Genomic DNA, 14,763 nt, shown 5'->3' with positions numbered 1-14,763 from the left:
GCACCAGGGCCTGTGAAGCTAGACACACTCTACCTGCACCAGGGCCTGTGAAGCTAGACACACTCTACCTGCATCAGGGCCTGTGAAGCTAGACACACTCTACCTGCACCAGGGCCTGTGAAGCTAGACACACTCTACCTGCACCAGGGCCTGTGAAGCTAGACACACTCTACCTGCACCAGGGCCTGTGAAGCTAGACACACTCTACCTGCACCATCAGGGCCTGTGAAGCTAGACACACTCTACATGCATCAGGGCCTGTGAAGCTAGACACACTCTACCTGCACCAGGGCCTGTGAAGCTAGACACACTCTACCTGCATCAGGGCCTGTGAAGCTAGACACACTCTACCTGCATCAGGGCCTGTGAAGCTAGACACACTCTACCTGCATCAGGGCCTGTGAAGCTAGACACACTCTACCTGCATCAGGGCCTGTGAAGCTAGACACACTCTACCTGCATCAGGGCCTGTGAAGCTAGACACACTCTACCTGCATCAGGGCCTGTGAAGCTAGACACACTCTACCTGCATCAGGGCCTGTGAAGCTAGACACACTCTACCTGCATCAGGGCCTGTGAAGCTAGACACACTCTACCTGCATCAGGGCCTGTGAAGCTAGACACACTCTACCACCAGGCCTGAAGCTTTAATGTGTATCTGTGGAGACACATGCTAGACACACTCTACCTGCATCAGGGCCTATTCCAGCATGAAAAAACACAAAAAGTCCTTTAAAATCACTTTTTACAAAAAGCATCTAGTAAAACACACAACCCACCAGCTGGCTCAGACCAGCACTGCTCTGCTTTTTACTTTTTCTTTCACGAGCAGTGGAGTTATTGAGGCCGTACAAGTTCCCCCGACAGCAATAGTCCAGTTAATAAACGCCAGATAACGTAAACTGCACTTACCTGTCGAGGAGAAAAACAACCCGGCTTCTGCTTTCATTCCCTCAGACTCTCTCGGCGTATTGTTGTTGATGGCCCGACTCCATCGGTGACGATTTGCAAAGGCACACTGGATATATTTGGGGACTCAAAACACTGAATGCTCCTCCATCATATTTTGCATTACACACCTGTCCTCAAGACGGGTTGCAAAGCCTCTCGGAGCCACAGCGCCGCGCTGAGCTCGCTGTACGAGTCACAGCGTTTCAGTCCGAATAGTGTTTTTCATTGCAAACATGTTTTTCTTTTTTTTATTGTTCAGTCAGAACCAAAAACAACATTTTATTTATTTTTATTTTCTGTTTATGTCATTATTCACAGAAACATATTTCCCCGAATACTGCATGTTGGGCGAGCTATTCTTTTGGTATAGCAATGACACAGCAAATAATAACTTTTTTAAAAAAGTGGCAGGTTGTTATGTGGCACCAGAAAACAGAGAGGGATGATGAAAAATAAACAACTGGAGGCAAAAACCATAGCCACAAAAAAAAAAAAAAATGGATTTTTATTAAATTATAAATGAAAAAGAACCAGGCGCCTGAAACAAACCCCAGGAAGTTTAACAAAAAACAAACTTATAAGTGAAAGAAAAACTAATCACACACACCTTCAAGCGTTCCTCTGCCTCCTCAATGACACACCAGTGACCTTGACAGCCTCACCTAAACCGGGTCGTACCATCTGCCCAGGCAAACACGGGGGTGACCTACGCAGCTGTGAATTTACACACAAAAAACCACAATAATCTGTAATTTAAGTTCCTGAATTCAGTCACGCGCACACACACACAACCACACACAAACACATATAACTTATCCAAGAGCACAGAGATCATCAGAAGGTCATAATGTGACTGCCCTGTCCCTCACCTGAAGGAGATAAACACACACACACACCTGTTTCCAATCATCAATCACAATCAACCCTCACAGTGATTGTGACACGCGGTCCTTATTTACATAAACACACACATGATGAATGTTGTTATTAAGCCCGCAGCTTCTCCCCAGCAGGTGTGGTTATGTTTCTGGGGCACATTAAAATGTATTATAAAGCATGTAGTGTAACAAAAACTAACTCTGAGAGTTCCCAAACTTCAAGTTGCTTGAATCTCTCCCAAATACAATTATATGTGCATGACTACTTTACCATAGAAGAAGAACTCCATGATATCCATGAACAGGAATTCCATTTAAAGTGTAAACAAAAAACAAAAAAACACGGAGCCAAACAGCGACGTGGAGCCACGATGATAATTAGAGGGTACACAACACGTCAGCCAATGAGAGCCCTTTTATAATTGGGCTCTAGCCAAGAATAATACAAAAAAACATGCCACAGTCATATTCATACGACAATTATGTGAGTTAAAAAAAGGTCTGAGGACAGCAGGTAGGAAATGAGCCTCATTGTATTCATTAAATAATATAATAAAACATAAGTGAGAAAAAAAGAGATATTTAGTTGCAATGGATTTGTTTTGAAAATCTAATCTTAAAGCTGACACACACACACACACACACACACACACACACACACACACACACACACACACACACACACACACACACACACACACACACACACACACACACACACACACACACACACACACACACACACACACACACACACACACACACACACACACACACACAGCTCGATACCAGAGGAGATCACAGAAGGTGGAGCAGCTCCTGGTTCCCTTCTGTACTTTCTCCCCCTGACATGGATCCATGTTCTGGTTTTGGGTGGATAAGACATTTCAGGTCCAAACACATCTTCAGTTTCCTCTCCGTGAGTCATGTGACGACTGTGAGGTGGGACGAGGGGCGCAGTGGGGGGGGGGGGGGGGTCAGCAGCAGCAGCGACCTTTGATGTGGAGGATTTGCTCCCGAGCTGCCGGCTCCAGAGCCTGTCAGGTATTTTGGCTTCTGTGCTATTTTCGTGTGTTGTTGTTGTTGTTGTCGTCGTGTGGATTTATCATTTTTTATTTTTCCTTCAAACGTCTAATTTGACATCGATGTGTTCTTAGTAATCTATCCTCGGCACATGGTTGCCGCGTGAAAGACGTCCAGAGCCGACTGTCTGACTGCCAGCAGGAATGTGAAGGTTGATGCATCCTATGGGTGTCAAGGAGCAGCTGGTAACCCCCCCCCACCCCTCTTCACCACCAGAATAGCCAAATAACATCTAAGGGTCACTGCCAATTTCTGTCTGGCTCTCGGCTTATTATCACAGATCCAGCTCTCACTTGTCTGCTGGTGGCCATTTATTTTTGTGGACCCTGTTTTCCTGTGTGTGTGTGGGGGTGTGGTGGGGGGGGGGGTATCTGTGCAAATGAACATGGGAGGGAGGGAGAGTTCTAGTTGATTGAAGAGATGTTATTGATGTCTTAAATTTACTTTTTTTGCACTCAAGCAGTACACTGTTTTTTTCCATGCACATTTACTTACTAATTAGACCCTGGATTATTATTATTATTCCCTGGATTTTTATTTGACATTTTTTTGGCGGGGGCATTTGCCGTTATCCAGAAACATCACCAAATGTTGCAGACTTGTAAAGCTTGGCGAAAATAGCACCTCTGATACAGGCGTCATGTTTGTGTATAACACAATGTCTCTCTGGCGCCCCCTAGAGGTTGGAGAAAAGCCTCTCAGACCTCTAAGCCCCGCCTCACTAAATGTTCTTTTTAAACTCCTCTTCCCCGCCCGGTCCGATTTACACCAAACATTTTACACTTTATTAAAGTGAGATGTTGAGTAGCGAGCTCTCGTCACATTTAACGCGCAAACATGAGCGCAGTGAGGATCTTGTAATCTGACACTATTTTAACACGCATGGACAAATATAATGAACCGTTTGGTACTGAAAGGACATTTTATCTGAGCTGTTACTCAAACGCTGATGCTCCTCACCAAATGTTTTTAAATATCGAGCTTCAGGGATGAACATTTAATCCATTGTATTTTATTATTATTACCAATATCACCTTCAAACGCAACCTCGTAATCAGTTCTGAGCTCTTTTATTTCCATTGTGCATCGCAGCGTTGTACAATAAAGTTCAGTAAAAATAATTTGAGTGTGAAAAATGGCCCGATTCAAGTGTGAAGGCCACGCGGACTCAAAACAATTAGTATAAGGAGATGTAGATGTCCCACCGGAGCTGGTTGCATGAGAGTGTTTGTCTAAATCTGTTATTTAACGCGATAAAAAACAGAAATATGTTGCATCTTGCATCGCTTTGCTTAACCGTCACGGCGGTTTCTTGCAGAGACACAGTGGGACATGTGACCGCGACCCCGAGAACGGGAACATTGACCATTGGATCGTCACCACTGCGTTACGGAGAGGAAGGCGCTGTGAGCTCTTGAAGCCCGACCCGAACTCCGCTGAGGCCGCCGGGGACTAATTGTTAATTAAACCAAGCTGATGAAATAGAGCTCAAGTGTAAATGAATGTGTCAGAGTGGAGGAGCACTCAGACGCACCTTTTACCCCCGGAGAGGAACACAAAAAAAATCTGGATTATTTAAAAACTTGACGGGGCACTCCAGCGGTTCAGAACGGGCAGTTTAGTTATTCATGGGGTAATTAAAGTTCTGATGTTGTTGAGTGGGAGAAAGAAATTAAGGAGAGAGAAAAAAGATAGATGAGGTGTGAATCGTGGGAGGCGTGTGGCGAAGTCCACGGCTTCATGGTGAGAGCGTGTATCAAGGTGGTGAAATAAAATGTATCTCGGGGCGAGAGTTCTAAAAAAAGGGAAGAATTTAACGTTGTAACATAATTTTTTTGTAGCAGGTTAGAAAAATAAAAAACGACCATATAGACACCTTTTATTAATAAAATTTGTGGTGAAATAAAATAAACCTTGGGGCAAAAAAATCCAAAAGAAAAAGCAGAATATTAATGAGAAAAAAAACACCTTTTTTTTCTGAACAAAATCCTCTAATCATAACCCGATGCGTCTCATGTGCAGCATCTAGCCGTTACCTGCTCAGGTGGCCTGGGGGCACGACGGCGGCAGGTTTAAAGCAATGTCCCTGAGACTGTCTCTCTCCTCCCGGATCTCCTGTAAGTCCTGTTCGATGAAGGACATCCTGCTGTGCTGCTCCTCGGCGGCCGACTTCAGCTTCTGGATCTTCGAGCCCAGCGTCGGGCTCTCGACGCTCCCGCGAATCGTGCTCAGGCGGCGCGCCGTCTCATCCAAGATCCGGTCGAAGCGCTCCAGCGGCACGTTTCCATCTGGTTCCAGAAAAACACGAAGAAGAGGAGAGGATGCAGTTGAAAGAAGAAGAAAAAAACCCAGATGGAGGCATCAGGAGTTTTGGAAGATCGTGGTTTGTGGACGTCAGTCCTACATCAGTGATTACAAGCGGTGGATCAGCCGTGACGGCCTAATTACAGTGAATTTCAGTCATTATCCTCTTAATAAGCACCGCGGAGTGCAAGTTGCACAAAGCATTAAACAAGAATGTGTTTGAATAAACAGGGTCAGATAATATCGGGTCAGAAAGACGCCGCTTTAGACGTAGTCTAAGCTGGAACCCCGGCGAACGGCAGCGACTCTCACTTCATCACGGGGATACCAATCTGGGAGATATTTCCATGTTCAATGAGGCAGTAAAAGCAGAGAGCTCTTTAGTGACTTGACATTTGAGAAATAATGAAGATTCACGATTTTTAACAGATATGGAAGAAAAAGGTTGGCGCCGTAAAAAAATGATCTATAACTTACCAATCTTGCTGATTAGCTGGGTTAGTGTATTGGAATAGGCCTCCAACTGGAGCGTGGCTGCTTCCATGTCCTCCATGACGCCGGTCAGGGACACCTCGGGCTGGAAAGGAGAAGACAAACTCTAGAAACCTCTACATGTGTCTGCGTTAGCTACCTGAGACCGTACATGTGTCTGCGTTAGCTACCTGAGACTGTACATGTGTCTGCGTTAGCTACCTGAGACTGTACATGTGTCTGCGTTAGCTACCTGAGACTCTAGATGTGTCTGTGTTAGCTACCTGAGACTGTACATGTGTCTGTGTTTACTACCTGAGACTGAACATGTGTCTGCGTTAGCTACCTGAGACTGTACATGTGTCTGCGTTAGCTACCTGAGACTGTACATGTGTCTGCGTTAGCTACCTGAGACTGTACATGTGTCTGCGTTAGCTACCTGTGGGCTGATCTGGGAGCTGATTGTGTCTGTGCTCATCTCCTGCTCGGCCAGCTGCTGTAAAGCAGCGTCTATGTGGGAGCTCAGGTGAGCCGATGCAGTCCTGGTGTGCTTGGCCTGGATCAGAATGGCTTTGGACTCCTGCACAGACACAGAGAGAGAGAGAGGAAAACAAATTCACTTTTGGTCTCAAAGCTCTGGAGTTATTGGACATGTTTGGATCACTCCACTGGCATTTAATTCAACTAGTATAACACTATAAACATGAGCGTACGCCTTTATCCGTATCTGCAACTGTGCAGAAATGGCATATTTAAACAGAATGAATGTGTAAAATAAAAATGACAAAGAAGCTGTGCGCAGCTTTCAAATGTGAATGAACGTGTTATGAATAAAACTGTGGAGCTTCAATCTATTCAGCACAGTCCTAGAATTGTTTCATATAAATGAGTTTCATATGGTGTTTACTGATTAAGAAGCCACTCCGTCTGCAGTTTGTCGCATTGGCAGAGGGCGCCGACTACACTTCAACGTAGGAGGAAGGAAGGAAGGAAGAAGGCATCAAACCGCCAACCTTTTAAGGTACTAGATTTCAATATGACACACACACACACACCTTAGCCACAGCGTGCGCCGTCTGCTCCGCCTCCTTCGTGGTGTCGCTGGAGAGGTTCAGGTTTTCCAGCGCCGGGTTGAGCGTCTTCTCGATTTGCGAGAGCTTTTTCCGAACGTCGGCCAGAACCTTATCCTGCAGCGGCCGCTCCTTCTTCAGGGCGGTCTTGGTCTGGGCCTGCCGACGGGGCCACTCCCGCGCCATGTCTGAATGGATATCGAGGTGTTTTTCATTTTAATTAAACGGGAATAAATAGGCACAATTTAAAGTTAGGGAAAAGACATCCAGAGCGTCAGATATGTAGAAAGCCTGATTGGCGCGTGGATGGATGAGGAATCACATATTTACGACTGAGCTCAGACAACATCACACATACTGATATATCTCATGTGCAATAACCAGAATAGGTATTTGCGTTCCTGTAGAACTCGATGATTCATCGTAAAAAGCTGATTTAAGAAAATGGGTTTATTGGGCCTTAAAGACCGATTAAGCTTTCTATTAAATGATTAAATGGTGGATTCGAATAGATCATTGTCTATACCGGCTGGATTATATTTCCATTATTCATCCGTTTTTCTGCGCCGCTTTGCTAATGCAAGAAAAGTCAGAGGAGATAAAATCCCCTCGCGTCTCATAAAGCACAATTCGTTCATGAAAAAAAGAAAAATCTGAAAACATTCCACTTCATTGCATTTCCCGTACAAGACGCCGCTGCATTCAATACGTGACAATTAGGTCAACGTGTTACAATGGCGATGACACGTTCGCTTAAAATAACACTTCAGTCTGTCGCGCTTATATTCGTGTTCAGTCCCCGCACTCGACATTTCAATTTCAGTTGAACGGTGCAGTCGGTTGAACGTAAACAACACAAACAACATTGTAAAAAAGGAAGAAGAAGAGGAACAAGTCGGTTAGAGAGTGATAGAGAGACTCACGCTCTAGTCCTCTGTGCAGGACGATGGCGTCAGACTCCACCTCTTTCCCCGCCACCACGGACGACAGAGCCGTGACCTTTGACCCCTGAGCGCGAGCTTGCAGCTTGAAAGGGGGAGACACGTGAGAGGACGCATGACCTTCCGTTAGACTGTATTCGAGGCTCGTAAACAACGGGCATCGAGGCCAACCGAGCCGGCGACAGCGTTGAAGCGTCTGCAGCTCGGCGCCGCCGCGTTGAGGGCTAAACGATGACAGCAACACGCTTTCTCTTCTCTTTTTTCTCTTTCCTCATTGATTTGAAACCAAGCAGTTCTTTGTAGATTGAATGGAAAGGTCCTTTGTTTCATGACCATATCTCTCATAAAAGTAGAAGACTTATCAGGGTCAGCCTTATTAGCATGCTAACATTATATATATATATAATAATATAATAATAATATATTAGCTAGTTAACAATAAACACAAGGTACAGCAATGTCTGTGGGTTTGCAGGTATTTTGGTTGTAATGCAAAGAATTGCACAAATTAATTAATACATTTTGACTCGATGATGGAGCAGTTTATCCTCAGGGCGGCACAAGTTTCATGAAAATGCTTCCAGACATTAAATGGGATTAATAATTCAATCAAAAAATGTTAATCTTAAATCAAATTAACCTGTCATTTAGAACCACGAATGCGAATCTCAAAAAATGTCAATACACATTAAAAGTATGGAGACATAAAGCCCCGTGTGACTCACCTCACTGATGTCACCCACCACCTCCAGTTTGTCCCTGGCCGTCTGTTTCAGAGGCTCCACCTCCTCTCCGATCTTACTAATGAGCTCGTCTTTGGTCCGGATCTGCTGCTCCAGTTCTTCTTTTTGTTTTAGCAGGTCCTCGCCCCACTACACAGAAAAACACACAACTTTATATATACCGGTACACATACACTACCGTTCAAAAGTTTGGGGTCACCCAGACAATTTGGTTGTTCTTCAAACTTGTGGCTCAAAGGAAGGCCAGTTTTATAGCCTCTCTCAGCATAACTGTTTTCAGCTGCGCTCACATAAAAAGGGTTTCAAGGGTTTTCTACCCCTCTGTTAGTCTTCTAAGGCGATAACACAATGTACCACTACAGTAGAACACTGGAGAAGGGCCTCTACACACCTCTGTAGAGACTTCATTAAACACCAGAGAATAGTCATTTACACATTAACTATGTAGAGAGAGGATTTATGATTCATTTAATGTTATTCATTGAAAAAAACTGTGCTTTTATTTTGAAAAATAAGGACATTTCTACGTTTTTTTTCTTTTCTAAGTAACTCCAAACTTTTGAACGGTAGTGTACATATATACAGTATGTAATTTGTTTTAATCCCACGCTTTCTCTATCAGATTTACAAGACATTCTGCCTTTAATCAGCCATTTTTGAGCAGGAAAATTGGCCCATTTCTGTGTACGATGTTTGGTCTGCTCAGAGAGGCTGCGCTGGTTAATCGCCGTCCTCTGGAACAACATGTACCCTCGTGAGCGGCCAATCTTGCCAGGAGCCTCTCCGGGGCCTACTCTGTGTCCCCTCTGCTCGCCAAATGCAACATGAAGAAGGAAATAAAACCCAAATGATGTGGAGGTAAATGAGATACTCTCATCTGTGTATTAGCCTTAGTTACATGTCCCCGGAATGGTTTCTTATAGCCATCCAAACCGGCTCTAATGAGATCAAAATGATCCATTTACGAGTCTGTAATGCAACGTAATAATGCTTCAAATAACATTTGTGCTCTGCAGGTGGTGCGTGTTCCAAAACTGACCTCTGCTGTCTGGCCGCTCGTCTGCGTTTGGTTGAGCCGCGGTGGAGACGGGTCGCCGGCGGCCGGGGCCAGCTGGCGGAGGGAGGACGTGATGTTTCCCAGGGCGAGCTTCACGCCGGCAGCTTCCTCCTCCAGGGCCAGCTGGTGGGCCGCGGTGTCGTCCACCTGCGCCGTCAGGTTCTCCTTCCGCTGCTGCATCTGTGTTATTCTGAGACGAAAGGTGTTGTGAAATGTAGCGCACTGTAACCGGACGCCATTAAAACATCGGCACGCCTTTCCCGCTCACTCCATTCATATTAACCTTATAAGCACCAAGCTTTTTGTAGGCCTCTGCTCCGAAAATTGCATCACCAAACTAAAAAGGCTGTATCTCTGCAACCACTAGGGGGCTATTTTAATCATTTTTACCTTTAAAAAAAATAAAATCTTTTGTTCACATGTGTATATATCAGTATATATGTTAGTGGGTAAGAGTAAATGAAGATGGCACACAGGAAAAATATAAAAATTTCACGTGTTAACATTCTCCCTGCAAAGTTTGACTTTAAAAAGTGAAGCAGAACAAAGTTAGAGAGGTTTTAGTACAGAGAATTTAGGCGAGGTCTCAAAAACTGCCATTTTGTCAAATTTTGGATTTTAATTTCTCATTTATCAAACCATATATTTCACTTCTATGTTACTCATGATGTTCAGTATATACAAATACAGTATTTAAAAAAATTTAAAAAAGGAAAAATAATTCCACCCATTTAGAGCGGCGCACATTTAGCACGGAATGCGGCGCGTTGAGCTTCACATCGTCGCTACAGGAGTCATTTAAAAAGCATCACGCTGCGCCGCGACGAAATCAATATGAATCTGAGAACGAGGCATCGCTGAGTAAAGAGGATTAAAAAGGCACGCCGAGGTTTTCGTGCAAAGGAAGCGTTTTGAATTAGCGGAAGGTGTCGAGCAACACGCGGTGGGTGTTTTAAAGTGCCATTTCTATCACCTCCACAGCTGCATTGACATCCAATCTGTTTCACCTCAAGAAAGCAGAAACACACGGTGTCACACTGCTTCCGTTTAAACACGCATTCATTTAACGTGTTTGGTGGAACACTAGAACACTGGAAATGTAAAAGTATCAACACAGCGATGTAAAAATACTCCCTTACAAGTAGTACAAGAAGTATTAGATGAATACACTTTGAGCATCAACAGTAGAGACGCTCCTACTGAAGAGAAAAGGCCCCTGTGATGAATATATTTAGATATTATTCTACGTAGAATTGATGCATCAATGCATTAGCGTTACCGTTAAGCATCTTTGAGTGCTTCAAAAAGCGCTATAAAAATGTAATGCATTATTATTATTATTAGGACTATTTTACTGGTCACGGTTGAGCTGGTTTTAACTACTTTAATACAGTTATTTAATCCAGATGTTACCAACCCAGGGTACAAGTGTAGCCCCAAAAAATGTATGTAAAATGTAAAATCCAGTATGTAAAAAAAAAGAAAGAAAGTACAGTATGTAAAATCATAATATGAAAAGTAGATAGTATTTATATCGGGTAAAGAAATGCATGCGCGGAGTAAAACATTACGATATTCCACTTTGAGTGTAATGCAAAGCAGGAAGTGGAACATACGGTATCTCAGCGTGATTTAATGTCACACTACTTCTGCTTTTCTCTTCCTGAACATCAAGGATGTCTTTTATTGTCAACACGGGGCTACGTATTTTAAGGTAGGCTACAGTGGTCTTCACTGTAGCCTCGGAGGACTCGTGTTGGCAGCTGGTGGGGGGGGGGGGGGGCACTTTTGTTGTTTTCCTAATTGGATACAATGTAGCTATAATACAAGGAAATATGTGTAGAAAATGCCATTTTTATGCCGCCCATCTGTGCATAAACTGCTACATTCACACCCTGGAAACTGACACACACACACACACACACACACACACACACTGTCATACAGCAGCGCTCTACACAGATTAACAGAAGCCTCCTGAACTGAGCTGACGACTGTTAGAAGGAGGGGGGTAGGGTAATCAATTTCGAGTTTCTCGCTTCCTGCTCTCATCGTGGCCACCGGAGGGCTTTTAAAATTTATTTTTTGCATCACTCTCGTCTGGCGTCGGGGATAATCCTCGGAGCAATCACACGCTCCGAGATGCAGCGAGAGTGCGGCGGCAAATCCGAGAAAGCAAGAGGCTTACGGCGGCGGGGACGCTGTCCCCCACGCGGCTAAACGTCTTACTCCTAAAACTCCAATGTGCTTTGAAAAAAACAGTGAAGTGGAGGACCTCGAGCGGCTACGCAGGGAGAGGTGTACTTTGTTAGAAATATACTGCGACAGCGCCAATAATCCGGGGAGTCGCGCAGCTTTTCGTGCGGGAGACGTTTTCTCGCGTGTTTTTTCGGGAGGGTCGGTTGCCGCGCTCACTGTTCCGTTAGCTTCCTGATGTACTCCTCGGTGGAGTTGTCCTGCAGCAGATCCGTCAGGAGAGCCCAGGTCCGCTCCGAGGCCGCCGCCGCCCTGCTGGCGATGGCCTCGATGTGGTCCGCTGTTTCTCTGTGACTTCGGAGGGAGGGAAACAAAACGAAGTGAGCAATAACAGAGCATCACTACCGCAAGAGATGGAGTGGATATTGAGGCATCGACCCCCCGGCCTCAAGATGCTAGACGCTACGTCAGGGGTCCTTCTCCTCCGCCTCACCTTCTCATGAGGGCCTGTGAGTCGTTGACCAACATGTTCCACTGGTTGGGCTCTGACGGCGCCTCAAAGGGAATGACCTGCGGAGAAGAGGAGAGAGGGAACACGCTGAGCAGGCCGGAGAACTCACGTGAACTCAAGTCTCATAATTAAGGCTTTTCTTTTCACAGCTGGGTGGAGCGTTTTTTCTTTAGACCCCGTGCTGTTCGCTCCGACTGCTCAGAAAGCGGTGATCAAAATCTGGGCTCAAATTAAAACAATATAAATATATAGATATATATCTATATATTTAAGAGTAGAGGTTTAGATTAGTTTCGGCTTGATTTTAAATGCTTTTCTGGACTCCGGTAATGGTGGCCTGTGGTTTTTTATTAATTCTGAAAGTAATGAAACTCATCTAATGAACCTCTGCACTTAAGTATATGTGTTCAACATTTTTCAAAGAAATATATAAAAAACATCCCTCAAAATAAAACCCCCTCGAGTTGAGTCTGGATAAATGTAACCTGTAATGTGTAGATGGTCAAACGCACAATTCTTTTCCCCTAAGTGACATTTAATTTGAGAAAAATGCAAATACAAATGGGGAAAAAAACAACAACAACAACAATTGACACTCTCGCGTTGCTCTGCTTATTAATATGGAATTAAAATAGCTGCCGCTTCAGGAGATAAGGGCAACAACACGGACACACAATCAGAAATAGAGAAATAGACAGTTATACACTGGCAACAACAACAACAACAACAACAACAACAAGCTCTCTCTCGTCTACAGAATCTGAATTCCTGTCCAGCGTCGTGGTGAGAAGTTGTGAATGTTAGCGTCCATCAAACAGTCTTCGGAGGAACAGGGAGAAGGGGAGTTTCGTTTGGCCTCGGGGAACAGAGGAGCTCCACCAAGAGGAGGGAACACAGTCTCCATTAATAAGACACACACAAACACATGCTACGTTATAGCCGCTCGGGGGCATCTTGTGTAATACACACAAACTTCGCGGGCCGTTAGCCAGGCACGAGCACAGATAAATAGACCCCTAGTGGTGCTCAAGCTCCTCCCCTTTTGCCCTGGATGAGAAAAGTGCCCCTTCTGCTGGAGACACATGTTTTCTTCATTATTAAGTATTTAAGAATACAAATTACTCTCTGTCATCGATTCCCCCCAAATGTGTTTTTATATGTAACGGGGCATCGATTTGAGTTCTTGTGAGAATTTCGCCCCGATATGCCCCTCCCTCCTCCTCCTCCTCCTCCTGCGTTTATTATATGGCATTTTTTAATCCTATCATTTGGTAAATGAAAATAAATTGTAATTGCTAATAGAAAACATGTCATTTTGTTGAGCTCTCATGTCTCACGACACAATGTGTTTCAGGGGTTGCGTAGCAACCAATTACTTGCTAACTTTAAGTTTCAGTGATCAATAGATAGATCATTTTGGTGATGGGTGCCCCCATGTCTGTGCGTCATACGGTTTATTCTCCTACCACGCTGTCCAGGTCCAGCGCGGCCTGCTTCAGCCGCTTGTGAGACGCTGCGACCGCGGACATCGTTTCCGTGAAGGTTCGACACACGGCCTGCTTGCTTCCTCCATCCTTCCTCCCCTCCTCTTCCTCCTCCTCCTCCGTCGTGCTGCAGTTCAAGGTGGATGTGATGCCGTGCAGCTGGGCCAAGAGCGTGCCGGCGGACGCCTCCAGCGAGGAGAATTGTTTTATGAAGGCCTCCCGAGCTTCTGAGAAAATAACAAGAAAAGAAAAAAAAGAGCAGGAAGCGAATAAAAAAACCACGTTGAATCCATCACGGATTATTCCACAGAGGACATCACTCCTAAAACACAGGCTTATTTATCCTTTCTGTACACACCTGTTTTGTAGTAAAGAAAACAACAACAATATACAGAGAGTACTGTCTCACTTTGTTCCTAGTGCTACTGGATGCCTCTCCAGTCGGGGGGAGGGGGGGGAGGGGGGGGACTACAATTAGTCTTCATAGTGTGAAACATACTTTGCTTGTCTCTTTGACTTTGTCATGTGGAATGAGAGATAACAAGTGTGTGTGTGTGTGTGTGTTTGTGTGTGTGTGAGCGCCGGTGTGATTTGTTAGGCTCCCGGATGCCCGCACAGTGAGCCTGTTTGCTCCCACACACTCAATAAACCATTATTGGGCCCCTTAGTGTCATAAAGGGCACGGCTGGTCACTACATGTGTGTTGGCGTGGGGGGTGGGGGAGGGGAGGGGGGGGGGGGGTGTAAGACAACTATCATCGTGATTGCAACTACAATCGTAATAAACCGGGGATTAGAGATGCACCGTCTGTCACATAAACAGGGATTAAGTTGGTCGCCCGGCGCCTCGCTCTATATATATTGTTATGATCTGTCTCCATTGGGCCTGAGCAGCTGAGCCTGTGAGCCCTCCAAAGATAATGAGGACATCTCAGCATTGTGTTCAGTAATTGGCCGAGGTTCGCATTGTCGCCTTTTCCGCCCGATTTAATGGCTTTGCATTCGCTCGTATCCGTAACAGCGAGGCCACACAGACGGTCGTGGGAGGTTTTTTTCATGTCCCGATGTCTTCGCC

The 14,763-nt window shown here is 45.0% G+C and overlaps 1 protein-coding gene across 1 annotated transcript in view; it reads right to left on the bottom strand.

Annotated features, from left to right (window-relative positions):
- Window positions 1–1,224: 1,224 nt before the first annotated feature.
- lamc3 (laminin, gamma 3) overlaps window positions 1,225–14,763 on the bottom strand; it is a 106,987-nt gene continuing 93,448 nt past the window's right edge. The window contains exons 19-28 of the mRNA XM_056432134.1: window positions 13,672–13,916; window positions 12,188–12,264; window positions 11,914–12,048; window positions 9,481–9,688; window positions 8,424–8,570; window positions 7,681–7,783; window positions 6,743–6,945; window positions 6,127–6,267; window positions 5,694–5,793; window positions 1,225–5,200 (exon numbers count right to left, since the gene is read on the bottom strand). Coding sequence (XP_056288109.1) covers window positions 4,953–5,200; window positions 5,694–5,793; window positions 6,127–6,267; window positions 6,743–6,945; window positions 7,681–7,783; window positions 8,424–8,570; window positions 9,481–9,688; window positions 11,914–12,048; window positions 12,188–12,264; window positions 13,672–13,916 — 1,607 coding nt within the window. The 3' untranslated portion in view covers window positions 1,225–4,952. The remainder of the gene's footprint in view (window positions 5,201–5,693; window positions 5,794–6,126; window positions 6,268–6,742; window positions 6,946–7,680; window positions 7,784–8,423; window positions 8,571–9,480; window positions 9,689–11,913; window positions 12,049–12,187; window positions 12,265–13,671; window positions 13,917–14,763) is intronic.

The sequence above is a fragment of the Pseudoliparis swirei genome, chromosome 15, assembly GCF_029220125.1.
Source record: "Pseudoliparis swirei isolate HS2019 ecotype Mariana Trench chromosome 15, NWPU_hadal_v1, whole genome shotgun sequence".
NCBI lineage: Eukaryota > Metazoa > Chordata > Actinopteri > Perciformes > Liparidae > Pseudoliparis > Pseudoliparis swirei.
Note: the sequence above shows the minus strand (reverse complement) of the source record. Positions and strands in the feature narration are given on the sequence as shown.